The sequence below is a fragment of the Pteropus alecto genome, unplaced genomic scaffold, assembly GCF_000325575.1.
Source record: "Pteropus alecto unplaced genomic scaffold, ASM32557v1 scaffold38, whole genome shotgun sequence".
NCBI lineage: Eukaryota > Metazoa > Chordata > Mammalia > Chiroptera > Pteropodidae > Pteropus > Pteropus alecto.
The window spans coordinates 3,925,303-3,941,506 of NW_006442512.1; the positions used below are offsets into that span (position 1 = coordinate 3,925,303).

At 33.9% G+C, this 16,204-nt stretch overlaps 1 protein-coding gene across 10 annotated transcripts in view; it reads left to right on the forward strand.

The window, feature by feature from the left end:
* Window positions 1–16,204, forward strand: part of MYO9A (myosin IXA) — a 239,386-nt gene that overhangs the window by 113,331 nt on the left and 109,851 nt on the right. For all 10 annotated transcript variants that reach the window (XM_025040332.1, XM_025040333.1, XM_025040331.1 and 7 more), the window contains one exon: window positions 12,561–12,636. In XM_025040332.1, coding sequence (XP_024896100.1) covers window positions 12,561–12,636 — 76 coding nt within the window. The remainder of the gene's footprint in view (window positions 1–12,560; window positions 12,637–16,204) is intronic.

Consider the following 16,204-nt stretch of genomic DNA (forward strand, 5'->3'; position numbering starts at 1 on the left):
TTGTAGAGAATACACATGAAAATCCTACAGCACATTTCACACTTAGTGGTGAAAGATTGAATACTTCTTTCCTGACCTTGAGAACAAGGCAAAGATGGCTGCTTTTTCCACTCAGTTCAACATCGTACTAGAGGTCGTAGTACAATAAGGTAACAAAAAGAAATAAAATGTACATAAGATTGAAAAGGAAAATGTAGGCAGCATGATCATCTACATAGAAAGTGCTAGGAGTTTAAAAAATGCTCTTCAATCTAAAATGAATTTAACAATCTCACAAGATACCAGGTATATATATGAAATCAAACCGAAATATTCTAGCCATGAATACTCAGAAAGTGAAATTTATAAATTCTGTTTCTACAGCTATGACAGCCAGCCTCCTAGATATTCCCCAGTTAGTCCGATCTCCTGGTATTCACAACCTTGTTTAGTTTCCTCCCACATTTTACCAGTGTTGGTCTATGTGACCTATAAGACATGGCAGAAGCAATAGCATGACATTTCTGATATTAAGTTATGAAAGATTGCAGTTTCCATGTTAGGCACTTTCTTGCTTGTTAGCCCTCTCTCTGATCATTGTTTCTGAGAGTAGCAAACTGCCATTTGTTAGTAGCTCTATTAAAAATCCCACTGAAGCCTCTAGTCAACAGGCAGTAAGGCTTGTCACCAATGACATGAGTGACCTTAGAAGCAGATCCTTCAGTTCCATTCCAGTCTTGAGATTACTGCAGCCTTGGTCGGCAGCTTGAATACAACCTCATGAGAGACTTCGTCAGAACTAACTGGCTAAGCAGCTCTTGAAACCTGTTACTTTAGAAACTCTGTGATATGATAACTATTTGTTTTTCTTAAGTACTAGGTTTTGGAGCAACTTAATATGCAATGGACAATAATATAACATACCCAAACATGAAATACTTAGGGATAAATTTAACAAAATATGTGTTAGACCACTGTACAACTGAGAGAAAATTAAAAATACCTCAATAGATGAACATAAATACATGTTTTTGTAGTTTTGAGATATCTGTTCTCCTATAAATGGATCTATAGATTGGATGTAATCCCAGTGAATATCACAGCAGATTTTTTGGTAGAAATTCACAAACTGATTACTTATTTATATAGAAATGTGGATACCTAGAATGACCAAAATAATTTTGAAAGAACAAAGCTGGAGAACTTACACTGTATGATTTCAAGACTAAAATCACGACGTTGTTCTCTTAGTGTAAGGATCAGAAGATCAATAGAACCAAAGAAAGAGCCCAGGAATGGATCAACACACTCATGGTCAATTGATTTTCTGCAAAGGTGCTAAGATAATTCAGTGGGGTAAAGTATGTAGTCTTTTAAACAAATGGCACTGGAACAACTCTGTAGCCATGCATTATAAGAGAAGTTTGACCCTTTATATTATACATAAAAATTAAGTCAAAATGTAAAGAGTAAAACTTAAATTTGTGGAAAAAAACCTGAGAGAAAAATTTTTGCAATCTTGGGACAAAGATTTCTTAGATGGGGCATAAGAGCATGAACTATAAAAGGAAAAAACATGACAAAATCAGAGGTTCACTAAAATTGAAAACTTCTGCTTTTAAAAAGATATTGTTAAGAAAACAAAAAGTATACCACAGCTGGGAAACAGTATTTGTAATAATTTATAATACTGATAACTGATAATGGGCATGAAAACAAAATATAAAAATACTCCTGCAATAATAAGACAAATGGCCAAAGATTCGAGTATATACTTCCAAAAAGAAGATACGTGAATGATCCATAGACTCATGAAAGATTATCAGGCTTTATTAGTCATTGGGGAAATGCAAATTATAATCACAATGAGGTCACATTAACACCTTGAATCATGGCTAAATTTTAAGTTGATAAAACTAATGACAAGGATGTGGAGCAACTAAAATGCTTATATACTCTATTGGCAATGTAAAATAGTACAATTATTTTGGAAAACAATTTGTCAATTTTTTATAAATGTGAAGCATATATTTTCCATATGTTCCATTAATTTCATTGAGATATTTACCTGAGAGAAACATATTTACACAAAGACTTTTATTAATCTCCAATGTATTATGCTGACAAACCCTACACAAAAGAGGGCGTACTGTTTTATTCCATTTAAGCCAAATTCTAAAAAATGCAAACCAGTCCATATGGACAATTAGTGGTTACCTTGACCCAGGAGGGTATATGGGGGATTGTCTGAAAAATGACATAAGGGATCTTTTGAGGATGATGTAAATGTTCTGTATCTTCTTTTTATGGTGGTTTTTGTCTAAACTTATTCAACTGTATTCTTAAAAGGTATATATTCTACTATAAATAAGTTTTACCCCAATAACATTTAATTACATTTCATGAAGCCTAACATAAGTCACAGACATATATACCTTGAAGAGAATATTTTTCATGGAATGAAGAATGTCAAATTTTTTTTAATGATACATGACCAGAATTTCTGTTTGAGAATGGTAGGTAGAAACAAATGCTAGTATGTATTTCAGTGAAGCCAACAGGGAAGGCAGGGAGCTATATTTCTCTTGAATTAGTAAAATATGGATATTTATCAAATTTAAGATATCAATATGGGTAAATAAACATGAATATGTACATGATAGACAACTACAATAATAACAAAAGTGGAATCTTATCTTTTAATGAAACATAAGAAACCTTTATCAAATCCAAACTAAGAAGGGGAAAATGAGTTTAAAGAAAAATAAATGGAAAATATGAAGTAAAATACAAGAAACAAGTACTATTTAAAATTAATAAAAATAGATTAACCTTACCAATTAAAATCTCAAAATGAATTTTTCAGAAAGTTTAAATATAAGATTTTTAAAATGATGACCGTAAAAGGATGGACCAAGATATACCAGGCAAAGATGAGCAATGACAGTAAATAAAGATAGTAATCTGAACAGATCTTTACCAGTAGAACTTAATGAAAAGATTTAGTGGAGAAAGACAGAAGCTGAACTCACTGGAAAGTTTTGAGATCTGATAAAGAAATTGGTATATGTGTGTAAATCTAAACGATTTGTAAAACAGTAATAATGTCTAATTCACTTGATTAATGGGAAGAAAACAAGGGGAAAGTAAGTATTGGGTAACAACAGCTGTTATAGGAACAGAATGATGAGAATCAAAGCATTAGAAGGTTTTTATACTCTTCAGGAAAAGAAAATACAGAATTTAGTTTAGAATTCATGAATATGTTCAAAATTCAAGGATTATCAAAGAAGAGACTATATCTAACTTAGGAAACAAAAGAACCTATATAAAGAAAATACTTCGGTAGAAGTGTGGATAAAATTATACAATAATTAGGGTAAATAAAAGGCATAAAATAAAAAGGCAGAAAAAAATTCCAGATATATCATGATAGTAATAAATTAAAATGATCCAAAGTAAACAGTTAAGAAATTATGCAATTATGAAAAATAAAATTAAGCTCTACGATGTTTATAAGAGACAAGCCTAAAACATGTGAACCCAACAAGATTAAAAATAAAGTATCGGAGTAAAGCTGTATCAGAAAATTTATTCTTGCTCTCTTGTACATTTTCCCATGTCCTTTAGGCGACTCTTATTAAGATTTCCATTACTGTAAATGAGTTTTGCTTTTTCTAAAAATTTTACAGAAATGGAACCATACACTATATATTCTTTTGTGTTCTGATTGTTATGCAACATGATATACATATTTATCTGTGTCGTTCCATGTATTAGTAATTTGTTACTGGCTTTTATTCCATTGTGTATACAAACAGACACATATACAATTTTATACACACACACACACACACACACACACACACACAGCTTTGTGTTTCTCATTTGTTTCTTGGTGGATATAAGGATTGTATACTGTTTCGAGCTATTGTGAGGGACCCTGCTGTAAACATTATTGTTTGAGTCATTTTGTGTACATATATCTTCTTTTCTTTTTTGGATATTGAAGTTTCCAATTGGGATAGATTGCATCAACTGATTTTTTTCTAAATAATTTTTTTTAAATAATTTTTTTAAAATAATTTTTTAAATTAGAGTTAACATACAGTATTACATTAGTTTCAGGTATAAAACATAGCGATTAGATATTTATACAACTTACGAAGTGATCTAGCCATCTGACACCATATATAGTTATTATAATATTATTGACCGTATGCCTTATGCTGTATTTTACATCTCCATGACTGTTTTGTAACTACCAATTTGTACTTCTTAATCCCTTTTACTGTTTTCACCCATTCCCTTCAACACCCCTCCCATCTGGCAGCCATCAAAATGTTATCCGTATCTATGAGTTTGTTTCTCCTTTGTTTGTTCATTTATTTTGTTAGGACATTACATTTCTCCGAGTTACTCCACTCAGCACAATACCTTCTAGGTCCATCCATGTTATTGTAGATGGCAAGATTTTATTCTTTTGTATGACTAATATTCCATTATATGTATACATATACATATATACATACATATATAGATACACACACACACGTATGTACTGTTTCTTTATCCATTTAGCCATTGATGTGGAGCCAAGTTGCCTCCATATCTTGATTATTGTAAATAATGGTGCAATGAACATATGGATTCACATGCCCCTTCGAAGTAGTGTTTTGGGTTCCTTCGGATAAATACCCAGAAGTGGAATTATAGAGTCCTTCTTTATTTCTTGCTATGGCCTTTGTTTTAAAAGTTTATTTTGTCTGGTATAGTATTGCTTCCTAACTTTTTTTTTGTTTCCATTTTTATACATTATCTTTTCTATCCTTTTACTTTCAGTCTGTGTCTTTCAATGTGAAGTGTCTGTAGGTAGCATATGTAGGAGTTTTGTTTTTTTATCCAGTTAGCCACCCTGTCTTTTGCTTGGAGCATTTAATTAGTTTACATTTAAAGTAATTATTGCTAGGTATGTTGTTATTGCCATTTTATTATTCATATTTTTGATCTTTTTTCCCCTTCTTTTTAAAGGAGTCCCATTAACATTTCTTGTAATACTGGTTTGGTGATGATGAACTCCTTTAGCTTTTTCTTGTCTGAGAAGCTCCTTATTCGTCTTTTGGTTCTAAATGATAACTTTGTTGGATAGAATAATCTTGGTTGTAGGCCCTTGCTTTACATCACTTTGAATATTTCATGCCAGTCCCTTCTGGCCTGCAAAGTTTCTGTTGAAAAATCAGCTGACATTCTTAAGGGAGTACCATTGTAAGAAACAAGCTGCCTTTCTCTTCTTGCTTTTAAGAGTCTCTCTTTGTCTTTAACCTTTCGCATTTTAATTATGATGTGTCTCCGTGTGGGCCTCTTTGGTTTCATCTTTTTTTGGGACTCTGCACTTCTTAGACTCATGTCTACTTCCTCTGCCAGGTTAGAGGGAAATTTTCCATCATTCTTTCTTTAAATAAGTTTTCAGTTTTTTGCAGTCCTTTTCCTTCTGGTACCCCTATGATGCAAATGTTGGTACACTTGATATTGTCTTAGAGGCCCCTTAAACTATCCTAATTTTTTTGGATTTTTTTTTTTTTTGCTTTTTTTTCTGTTCTTCCCCCCTTCCCCCCCCCCCCGATTAATTAAATGGAAAAGTTTATTCATATCATATCTTTAGGAAAAGGATAATTTTTTTAATTTTAATTTTTCAATTAGTGTTGACATTCAATATTATTTTATATTAGTTTCAGGTGTATAGCATAGTGGTTAGACACATATAATTTACAGAGTGATCACCCCGATTAGTCTAGTACCCACCTGGCACTATGCATAGTTATTACAATATTTATTCCCTATGCTGTACTTCATATCCCTTGACTATTTTGTAACTACTAATTTGTACTTCTTAATCCTTTTACCTTTTTCACCCAGCTCTCCAACCCCCATCTGACAATCATTAGTTTGTTCTTTGTATCTATGCATCTGATTTTGTTTTGTTTGTTCATTTATTCTGTTCTTTAGATTCCGCATATAAGTGAAGTCATATGGTATTTGTCTTTCTCTGTCTGACTTATTTCCCTTAGCATAATACTCTCCTGGTCCATACATATTATTGCAAATGGTAAGATTTTATTATTTTTATGGCTGTGTAATATTTGTGTGTGTGTGTGTGTGTGGATCACATTTTCTTTATCCAGTCGTCTATTGATGGGCACTTAGATTACTTCCATATCTTGGTTATTGTAAAATAGTGCTTCTTTTTATTGTTCTGATAATGTGATTTCTGCTACCTTATCTTTTAAATTGTTAAGTCCTCTGCTTTATCTAATCTACTGTCGATTCCTTATAATGTATTCTTTATTTCAGTTATTGTATTTTTCATTTCCAACTGGTTCTTTTTTATGTTTTTTATCTTCATTTTTATGTTTCCTTTCTCTGCTGAAGTTCTTACTGAGATCATCGAGCATCCTTATAAGCATGTTTTGAGCTCTGCATCTGGTAGGTTGCTTGTCTTTATTTTGTTTAGTTCTTTTTGTGGAGCTTTGTTCTGTTCTTTCATTTGGGACATGTTTCTTTGTCTTCCCATTTTAGCTGCCTCCCTGTTTTTGTTTCTGTGTATTATATAGAGTCTTTATGGCTCCTGGTCTTAGTAAGTTGGCCTATGTAGTAGGTGTCCTGTGGGGCCCAGTGGTGCAGTTCCCTGGTCACATATGCTGGGTCTTCCAGGTTTGTCTCATGTGTGTTATATGTGCCCTCCTGTTGTAGTTGAGTCTTGGTTGCTGTTGGCACGTCAGTGAGAGGGATTGAACCTCAGGCTGATTGATTGTGAGGACTGGGTTTGACTACAGTGGGGGAGCTGTTATGCAGGGGCTGACCTTATAGAGCTGGATTCGTTTTAGTAGGACTCTAGTGCTTGCCCAGTTTGATGTTTGGCTGTGTTGTTTGTGGAGGTGGTTGAGTGGTGCTCTATTGTAGTCCGAAGTTGGCCACAAGGTGTGTTGATTCTGGGTCGTCTGTAGGGGCTCTGTTGCTGGCCAAGGTCAGCCACTGCCTGTGCCCTGCCTGGGGCCACTTGGTATGAACTACAAAGTGATCTGTAGATGGTTGCCACTTGCTTTGGGCTTAGAGGTTCGTGAGAGAAGCTAAGCTGCATACCAAGGCTGGCTGCTGTTAGTGCTGGGCTTAGGGCTGCTTAGCATGAGATATTTGGTCAGATGTTGCTTGTTTGGGGTTTTTGAATGTTTGAAAGATGTTTGGAGGGTCAGCTGCATAAGCCAAGACAGGCCATTTGTATGGAAAAGCCACTGGTAGCATCCTGGGTAGGCCTGCAAGTTGGGTGAGGCAGGATCTCAGGGAATCCCTAGGGTAGGGTGAAGGGTATTAGCTAGGTTGATGGAGACTCAGATATGGCATGCTGAACTGGGGGCAGGGGGGTAGGACTCAACAAAGTAACAGTGCTTCTTCCAGCACTTCTGTCTGGGAGAAAGCTGTCCCTCCCATCCCTCTCCCTGAAGCTAGACAATTCTGTTTCTCCTTGTATGTCCCTGACCTTTCGAGCTGTTACTCCAATGTTGGGGCTCAGAACGAGTGAGTCCATCAGCGAGTAAGTCAGTGCATGGACCATTTAAGAGGAATGCTTGTGACTCCAGCAGCCCTATGTCTCACTCAGCCACAATCTCTGCTGGTTTTCACAGCCAGAAGTTGTGAGGACTCTCTCCCTGGCACCAGAACCTAAGGCTGGGGAGTCTAGTGTGGTGCTCATACCCTTTACCCCTTGGGACGACCTTCTCAACCGAGATCCTTCCTGAATTTTAACCACCACACATGGGTGTGGGACCGGCCCCTTTATCGTCTCTGCCTCTCTTACTTGTCTCCATGCTGCTTATTCTGTATGTCCTTAGTTGTAGGACTTCTGTTCAGCTAGACTTCAGGCGATTCTCAATGATAATTGTTCTGTAGTTTAGTTGTAATTTTGATGTGATCGTGAGAGGAAGCAAGCATATAGTTTACCTACTCTGCCATCCTGCCAGGAAGTTGCCCTGTGTATTTTTTTCCTGAGTTATTTTTTACGATAAATTCAGATGTCATCCTTTTGTGTTGAATGAACCTTTTTTTCTTCTGGCCGCTTCAAGATTTTCTCTTTATTTTTTTGGTTTTCAGCAATTTGTGATGTCCCTAAATATTTATATTTAACCTATTTGGGATTTGCTTCACCTTTTTTACCTATGTTTCATTGTTTTTTATCAAATTTAGGAAATTTTAGTCCAATCCTTTTTCAACAGATTATTCTGCTGCAGTTTTTCTTTTCTTTCTTAGACACCAATGATATGTTCTTGGAATATTTGATATTGTCTCATAGATTCCTTATACTCTGTTCATTTCTATTTTTTCTTCAGATTGGATCATTTTTATTTATCTGATTTCAAGTTCATTACGATGTTTCAAGTCTCCTCTTAAACCCATAGAATGAATTTTTAATTTCAGAATTTTTCAGTTTTTAGTTCCAGAATATTCATTTGGTTTCCTATTTATTTTCCATTTCTTTCCTCAAATTTTTTTAATCTGTTGACTTAGTAAGACCATCTTAAGTCATTGAGCATTACGATAGCTATTTTAAAGTCTTTCTATGATAATTCCAACAAGTGGGTAACATTGGGATCTGATGTTGTTAGAATGGGATCAGACATGTGCACCAGGCTTCATTTTCTAATTGGAGTCATCATTTGCAAGTATTCAGTATATTATTCCTTATGGCTTTTTGTTGTTATTTGTTTATGCATTCACATAGGGTTTTTTTCCCCCAGCTTTATTGAAACGTATTAGACAATTAGTTACTTGTATTTACATTGTACATATCAATGAGTTTTTTTCAATTAAAATGCCATCCAATAGTATATTCATTTCAGTTGTATAACATAGTGATCAGAGATCCACATAACTCACAAAGTGATCACCCCACTAAATCTGGTACCCCTTTTCCCTTACATATTTATTACATTATTAACCATCTTCCCCATGCTATGCTGTACTTCTCCATGCCTATTCTGCTACTAACTCTTTGCCTTATTTTGCCATCCCCCAACACCCTTCCTATCTAGTAGCCCTCAAAATATTCTCTGTATCTATGAGTTTATTTCCGTTTTTGTTGTCGTTTATTTTATTCTTTAGATTCCACATGTACGTGGAATCATGTGATGTTTGTTTTCTCTGACTTATTTCATTCAGCTCCTTAAATTATATTTTAGTCTTGGCTTCTTTTATCTTGCCTTTGTGATTGCGTGTCCTTGGCTTTCCCGTGCTCTATATCGGTGGTTTGATCCTCTTCTTTATCTACTCTGTTGATTCTCTCTAGTGTACTCTGCATTTCAGATAATGTGTTCTTCATTTCTGACTGGTGCTGTTTTATAATTTCCATTTTCATTTCTTTATTTTTTATCTCTTTGTTAAAGTTCTCACTGAGTTCATTCATGTACACTTTCCCTAAGTTCATTGAGCATCTTTATAACCAGTATTTTGAACTCTGCATCTATTAGCTTGCCTTACTCCATTATTCCTGGATCGCTATGCTGTTCTCTCATATGGTTTCTGCTTCTTTATCTTTTCATTTTGGCTGTCTTTCTGTGTCTGTCTGTATGTACTAAGAAAGCTCCTACGTCTCTTGGTCTTACTAGTGCATTTTTGTGCAGTAGGTGTCCATTGGCACAGTCCTGAGAGGAGTTCAGCTGCAAGCCAAGTTTAGCCTCATTCTGCGCCCCTCGGGGCCACTTGTTAAAATTCAGCAAGCAATCACAGATGCTTGCTGGTACCAGTGTGAGTCTTGTTGCTGCTCTGCAAGGAGCACCAGGCTCCCCAAGGACACACGTAGATGATATTTGGGTGGGACTGCATGTTTGGGGAGGCGGAGTTTCAGGGAATCCTCTGTCTGGGTAGAGTGACGTCTGTTATCCAGTTTGACAACATCTCAACTCTGGCCCTGCTGTATCCGCACACTGGGAGGGGGAGGGTTCAACAGAGGAACGATGGATACAGCCGGCACGTCTGTGAGTGGAAAGCCTTGCCTCTGTCCTTTGCTCTACAACTCGGTGTTCCTCTGTAAGTCCCTGGTGTCCCCCCACCCCCCCGCCAAGCAGCTGACCCTGTACTTGTGCTCAGAGTGGGCAGGTCTGTTACTGTGAAAGTCCACTTGCGGACACAGCCCCTTTTAGAGGCGTCTGCAGCTGCTGCCGGCCTCCGCCTCTGTCCCACTCAGCTGCTGGGGACTGGGCAGCCTTGCATTTTTGTCCCCTCCTGCCTTTTCTACCATTGCAGGTTGATTAATTATTTCCCTAGTTGTTGTAGTTCTGTTCGTCTAGGTCCCAGGTGACTGCTTGCTGTTCGCTTCGTGTTTCTGTCACAACTTTGATTTGGTTGCAAGAGTGTTGAACAAAGCTTCTATCATACACGCCATTGTTTTTTTCCTTATAACTTTTTAATGTTTAAAATATTTAATAATTGATGTTAAAGTCATTACGTAGAGGGAAATAAGAAAGTCAAATAACGTGCATAAAAGAGCCACCCTAAAAGAAACACCCTATCATGTTTTCAAGGAAGATACAACCAGAAAGAGAAGAAAGTTCCCTATGAGTATTTTAAAGTGTAGAAGAATCTAAGAACATGAATTCAGTAAAGCAGTAGTACAAATCTGAGGCTATAAAATATCATTATGATATTGAAAATAGGTATTAGGCTATTAAAAGAAGCACAGGTATAAAGCAATACCTGTACAAGCTCAAGAAATAGAGGAAACAGCTGAAAATTTAATGACTAATATTGAGAAAAAGCCTGAGATAATTATGTTTCAATACACAGAAGTAAAGAATGGATATGATAGAAAATGGTAATTTGTCATAGGGAATTTAGTGTCTATGACTTAGGAACTGAGTAAATGAAAATGCAGTCAGATATATAAGAAAATGAAGTTGTTCAAAGTTTTATCTGAATTTGTTGATCTCAAGACATATTTCCAGTAACAGTTTTTATGTGTGTGTGGACATGTGTCTTCAGTTTTTTTAAGTACATACTTAAGAGTGGAATTGTTAGGTCATATGGTAACTAATTTTCGATGAACTGCTGGACTGTTTTACAAAGTGACTGTTATTTCATATTCAGCAGTGTTTAAAAGGTTCTATTTTTTTCCTGTCCTTGCCAACACTTGTACTGTCTTTTTTATTATAGGTATCCTAGTTGGTGTGAACTGGTACCTCTTTGTAGTTTGTCTTGCATTTCTCTGATGACTAATGATGTTGAACATCTTTTCATGTGCTTATCATTCATTTGCATGTCTTTGGAAAAATATTCACATCTTTTGTTCATTTTTAAAATTTGATTGTCCTTTTATTTTTCAGTTGCAAGAGTTGTTTTTATATTTAGATTCAAATTCATTATCAGATATTTAATTTGCAGACATTTTCTACCATTCTTTGGATTGTCTTTTTGCTTTGTTGATACACAGTGTCCTTTCAGTCATGAGAGTTTTAAATTGTGATAATGTCCAGTTTATCCATATTTTTCTTTGGTCGTTTGTGTTTTTTGATGGCATACCTAAGTAGTACTGCCTAATCCAATATCAGAAAGATTTACTTCTTTGTTTTCTCTTTTCTTTTTAAAAAATTTTTTTAGAGGGAATAAGATTTTTATTTTTATTTATATTTTTAAACTAGGTTTTATTTATTTATTTACTTACCTACTTACTTTTTCTTTTTCTTTTTTAAATTTTTATTATGGTGACATTGGTTAACAAAATCCAGTAAGCTTCAGGTGTATAATTCAACAGTAAGGCATATATATACATTGCATTGTGTACTTCTTTGTTTTCTTTTAAGTGTTATAGTTTTATCAATTTAATGTTGGTCTTTGATTCAACTTCATTATTTTGCTTGTGGGTATCTAGTTTTCCTGGCACTATTTGTTGAAAAGATTTTTTTCTATTGAATTGTCTTAGCACCTTTGTCAAAATTAAGTTGGTGATAAATGTAAGGATTTATTTCCGTACTCTTAGTTCCCTACATTGATCTATTTGTCTCTTGTTATTCTGGTACCATATTGTCTCAGTTACTTTGCAGTAACTTCTGAATTTAGGAAGAGTGAATCCTCCAACCATGTTCTTTTTCAACATTGTTTTGGCTATTTTGGGTCCCTTGCATATAGTTCTTACTTATAAGATCAGTTTATTTATATCTTAAGTAAAAGGCAGCAAGTATTTTAATAAAGATTGCATAGATCTGTAGATCAATTTGGTAGGCATTGCCCTCTTAACACTGTTAAGTTTTCCAGTCCATGAGCATAGATGGCATTCCATTTATTTAGATATTCTTTAATTTCTTTTAACGACGTTTTGTAGTTTTCAGTATTCCTTCTGTATTATTTCGATGTTATTATTAGTGGAATTGTTTTCTTAATTTTATTTTCTGATTGTTTATTACTAACAAAATCAAACATATCTTATTTAGCGAATATTTATTATCAAAATATATTAATTTTATTTGTCCTTAGACGTATTGTTTCATGTGTAGTTTTTCTTAGCGCTGATTTGATAATCTCTTCTTTTTATATGCTAGGTATAACCCGGAAAAATCCCAGAACACCTCTTTCTGATCTCCAGGGCATGAATACTCTAAATGAAAAAAACCAACAGTAAGTATGTTCGGTTTATATTTTCAAGGAAGTATAGAAGAAATAACTAAAATTCTTATTAATACTTTTGTGGCTTCTAAAAATATGAAGAGAATCAGGCCTAATTTGCTTTTTTTTATTTCTTAAAGCTTTTATAAATTGTGTAATAAGTTAATGAAGTTAGAGTTGACAAAACTTAGGACTAAGTTACCTAAGATTCCCTGTGATAAAATGCTGTACAATTAAAAACAGAATAATTTAAATTTAGTGCATCTGTTTTAATTTCTGAGACCCTTCTTGCATTTGTCTTTTGTGAAATTCAAAGGTTATTCCTCTGCTTTCTGTGGAGAAATGTTATTGGTAAGTAGTAATTAAATAATTTGATTTACATCAAACCATTGACTACTTTTTTCTTTTTTTATGAGTGTGATAATCAGAGCTTACCTTTTAATCATTTTTAATGAATTCTTGAATAAAATTTGAAAGTAAGAAGTATAAATAATTTTCTGAGTTTATAAATAGTTACTTTGCCTTTTACACATACTATTTTATAAAGATTACTTTATGTGAGCAAAAGAGTATTCTTTAGTGTCTAGCTTCTGCTGTCTACATTTTAACCATCAAGAAAATTGAGCTTCTTAGTGCTTTGGTAATAAGGATGATTTGTCATTAAAATTAAAGTGTAACTATCATTTTTTCCAATTTGAGTTACTATATCTTTCTAATATATATTGTTACTTCTCTGCTCAATAATTTTTTTATAACCCTCTGTTACTTGTTAAAAGAAGTCTAGTGTCACATGCAAGAGCTGTCACAGCCTAGGTATACAATCTCAGCTATATTTATCTTAAATGCTAACAGATTGAACTACTTGGTCTTTATAGTGTATGCATTTTGTTTTCTTAACAGTGGTAACTTGACTAATGATGAAATCTACCACTATATTTGTGTGTTAAGTTTTACCTAAGAACAAATTATATCGTTAATCTGGTGACCTATGTGCCTCAATTCAGTCTATTGACAGTGTAGGCATACCTTGCAGGTTTGGTTTCAGACCACCACAATAAAGCGAATGTTGTATTAAAGTGGGTCATATGAATGTTTTGGTTTCTGAGGGCATATAAAACTTATATTTACATACTTAGTCTGTTAAGTGTGCAATAGCATTATGTCTAAAAACAAATTTATTCACATACCTTAATTTAAAGATACTTTATTGCTAAAAAATGCTAACCATCATCTGAGCCTGTAGTAAAGCATAATCTGGTGGAGGGTTTTACCTTCATTTTGTAAAAAAAGCAATATTTGCAAAGTACAAAAAAACAATTTAAAGAACTTATTTTCTTGGTTTTGATTAAGAAAAGAAACTCTGACTTACTCCATTTCCCAAAGCAGTTTAGTGGTTACAACTCTTCTAATTCCTGGTTTATGTTTGTTTATACTTTTAATTTTGGATACCTAAAGTGATATATATAGGCTTCTGTTTTTTATACATAAGTTGGGATAGTCTGATAATTTGATTTAAGACCGATTATGTTGGTCTGGACTCAGGCAGTTAACAGAATTTAGGCTCTCAAGGAATGCTAAACTAATTTTGTAAATATATGTATATAAGCTCGTATGAGACCCTTCTTCACAGGGAATTTGATCACATCAGCTTGATTCTTTTCCTTTGTATATAGTCAAGAAATATATATGTGACACTGAAGTAATGTTATCAGGAAAAGACCAGCTAGCCACCTTAACAAGAAGATTCTTCCAGATCTTATTTATTGTATTGGTGAATTTCTTTTATATGCATTTTACAGAAAATTGACGGGAAGAGGAGAGGATGAAGTAATACTTATAAAATCAGATCAGCCATGAAATCATTAGCTTATATATCTACTAAGTGGAGTCTTTTGAGTCTTCCCTAAGTAATTCTTCTAATATAAGTGACTCTTAAACAATAAAAGAGTAGACTATCCAATTTGGTGGTGATCTAGGGCTAAGAATTGATGTATTCTACATAAAAACAATGGAATGCAAATAGTAAAACTTTTTAGTTAGTACAAGTAAATATTCCTTAAGTAAGAGATAAAACTTTCATTAATGCTGAGAGGCCAGTTTTTTGGTAAGAGATAAAGTATAGAGCCTATGGTTATATATCACGAAGCAGAGATGGTAAATGCACTATAGAGGCTGCTGAACTAACCCTTAATATGAATAAAAAGACTGTATTAGTAGCCAAAGAAACATTTATTTTAAGCTGGAAAAAGCTCTGGTATGTGATTAGTTTTAGAGCGGAATGTGTGAAGACTAAAGTACACCAGCCTATGCTGGAAAAAAAAATGCCATTGGACACTTGTTATCTGGGAGAAAGAAATTATCAGAATTTATTGTCAACAAATACATAATGAATTTTGTGCATTGTAGAAGTATATGACAAGTTTTATAATTAAATGGTGTTTGTTGTACTGTGATAATCCCAGGGCATTAAGGAACAAGAATAAGTCTCATTAAAACTCTTGGGTTATGGCACCAATTTTAGGACTTTAAGTACATTGATATTCACGTATTTGAGGACCGAGATAGACCTGTCCTCTGAGTTGATTATGTAGCATGTTGTGCATCTTGATTTCTGTTCTTAATACGAGTTAAAACTCACTGTCTAAAGGATTATTGTTGTTTAAATTCAACTTTTCCTGTTGATCTGGGCAAATGACTGCTTACCATCTGAGATATTGTATTATAAAATGCAACAATGAGAACAAAAATAAATACTTCAGAAAAACTTTTGATAAAAAGTCAAATCATTTGTTATTATGATTGTTTTAGAAATGGTCACAGTTAATTTGATTTATAAAGATGAGTGGCTTTCAAGGTTCTCTTAGAACTGATATGACTTGATGTCACATAAAACAGCTTGGAATCTCATGGATGTCTTCATTTCCTAGTACATATTTTGTTTGCCATATTTCCTGGGAAAAATATAAAACTTGGATATTAGTGTAAGTAGGTGTATGTGATTAGCAATATATAATAATGACAAATTATTAGTATTATAAAATAATATTCACATTTTACTATAAATTTAAAACATTAGGTATTATATAGCCATTTCTTTTTTTTATGTATATTTTACATAGTTTTGTTAGTCCTTCGTTATAAAAAAATAATGGCTTTTTTTACTTGGGCATTATTTGCATGTTACATCTATTCCTGAAGGTCAGATTGTTCTTGAGAGAAAAATAAAAATAAATCAAGACAAATAGAACTTATAGTTCTGGCAGATCATTTACTTGACAAGTACTTAGTGCCAGGTCATATGGTAGAAACTGGAGATTCAGTACTTTGTAAGATAGGTGTGATAAATGATATGATCCAAGAAGTATAGGATACTATGGAAACATATAAAAGGAGTGTTTAATTTTTTATGTTGATAATTTTGGATATGGGGGCAGATGCATCACAAAGGTTTTTTCAGAAAAAGAATCTTTTAAACTGTTACCTGAGAGAAGAGTAAGAGTAAATCCTATGCAGAGGAGGGCGATACATTCCAGGCAGAGAAGCAACCAATATGAAGGTCCAGGAACACTAAGGGAGACCT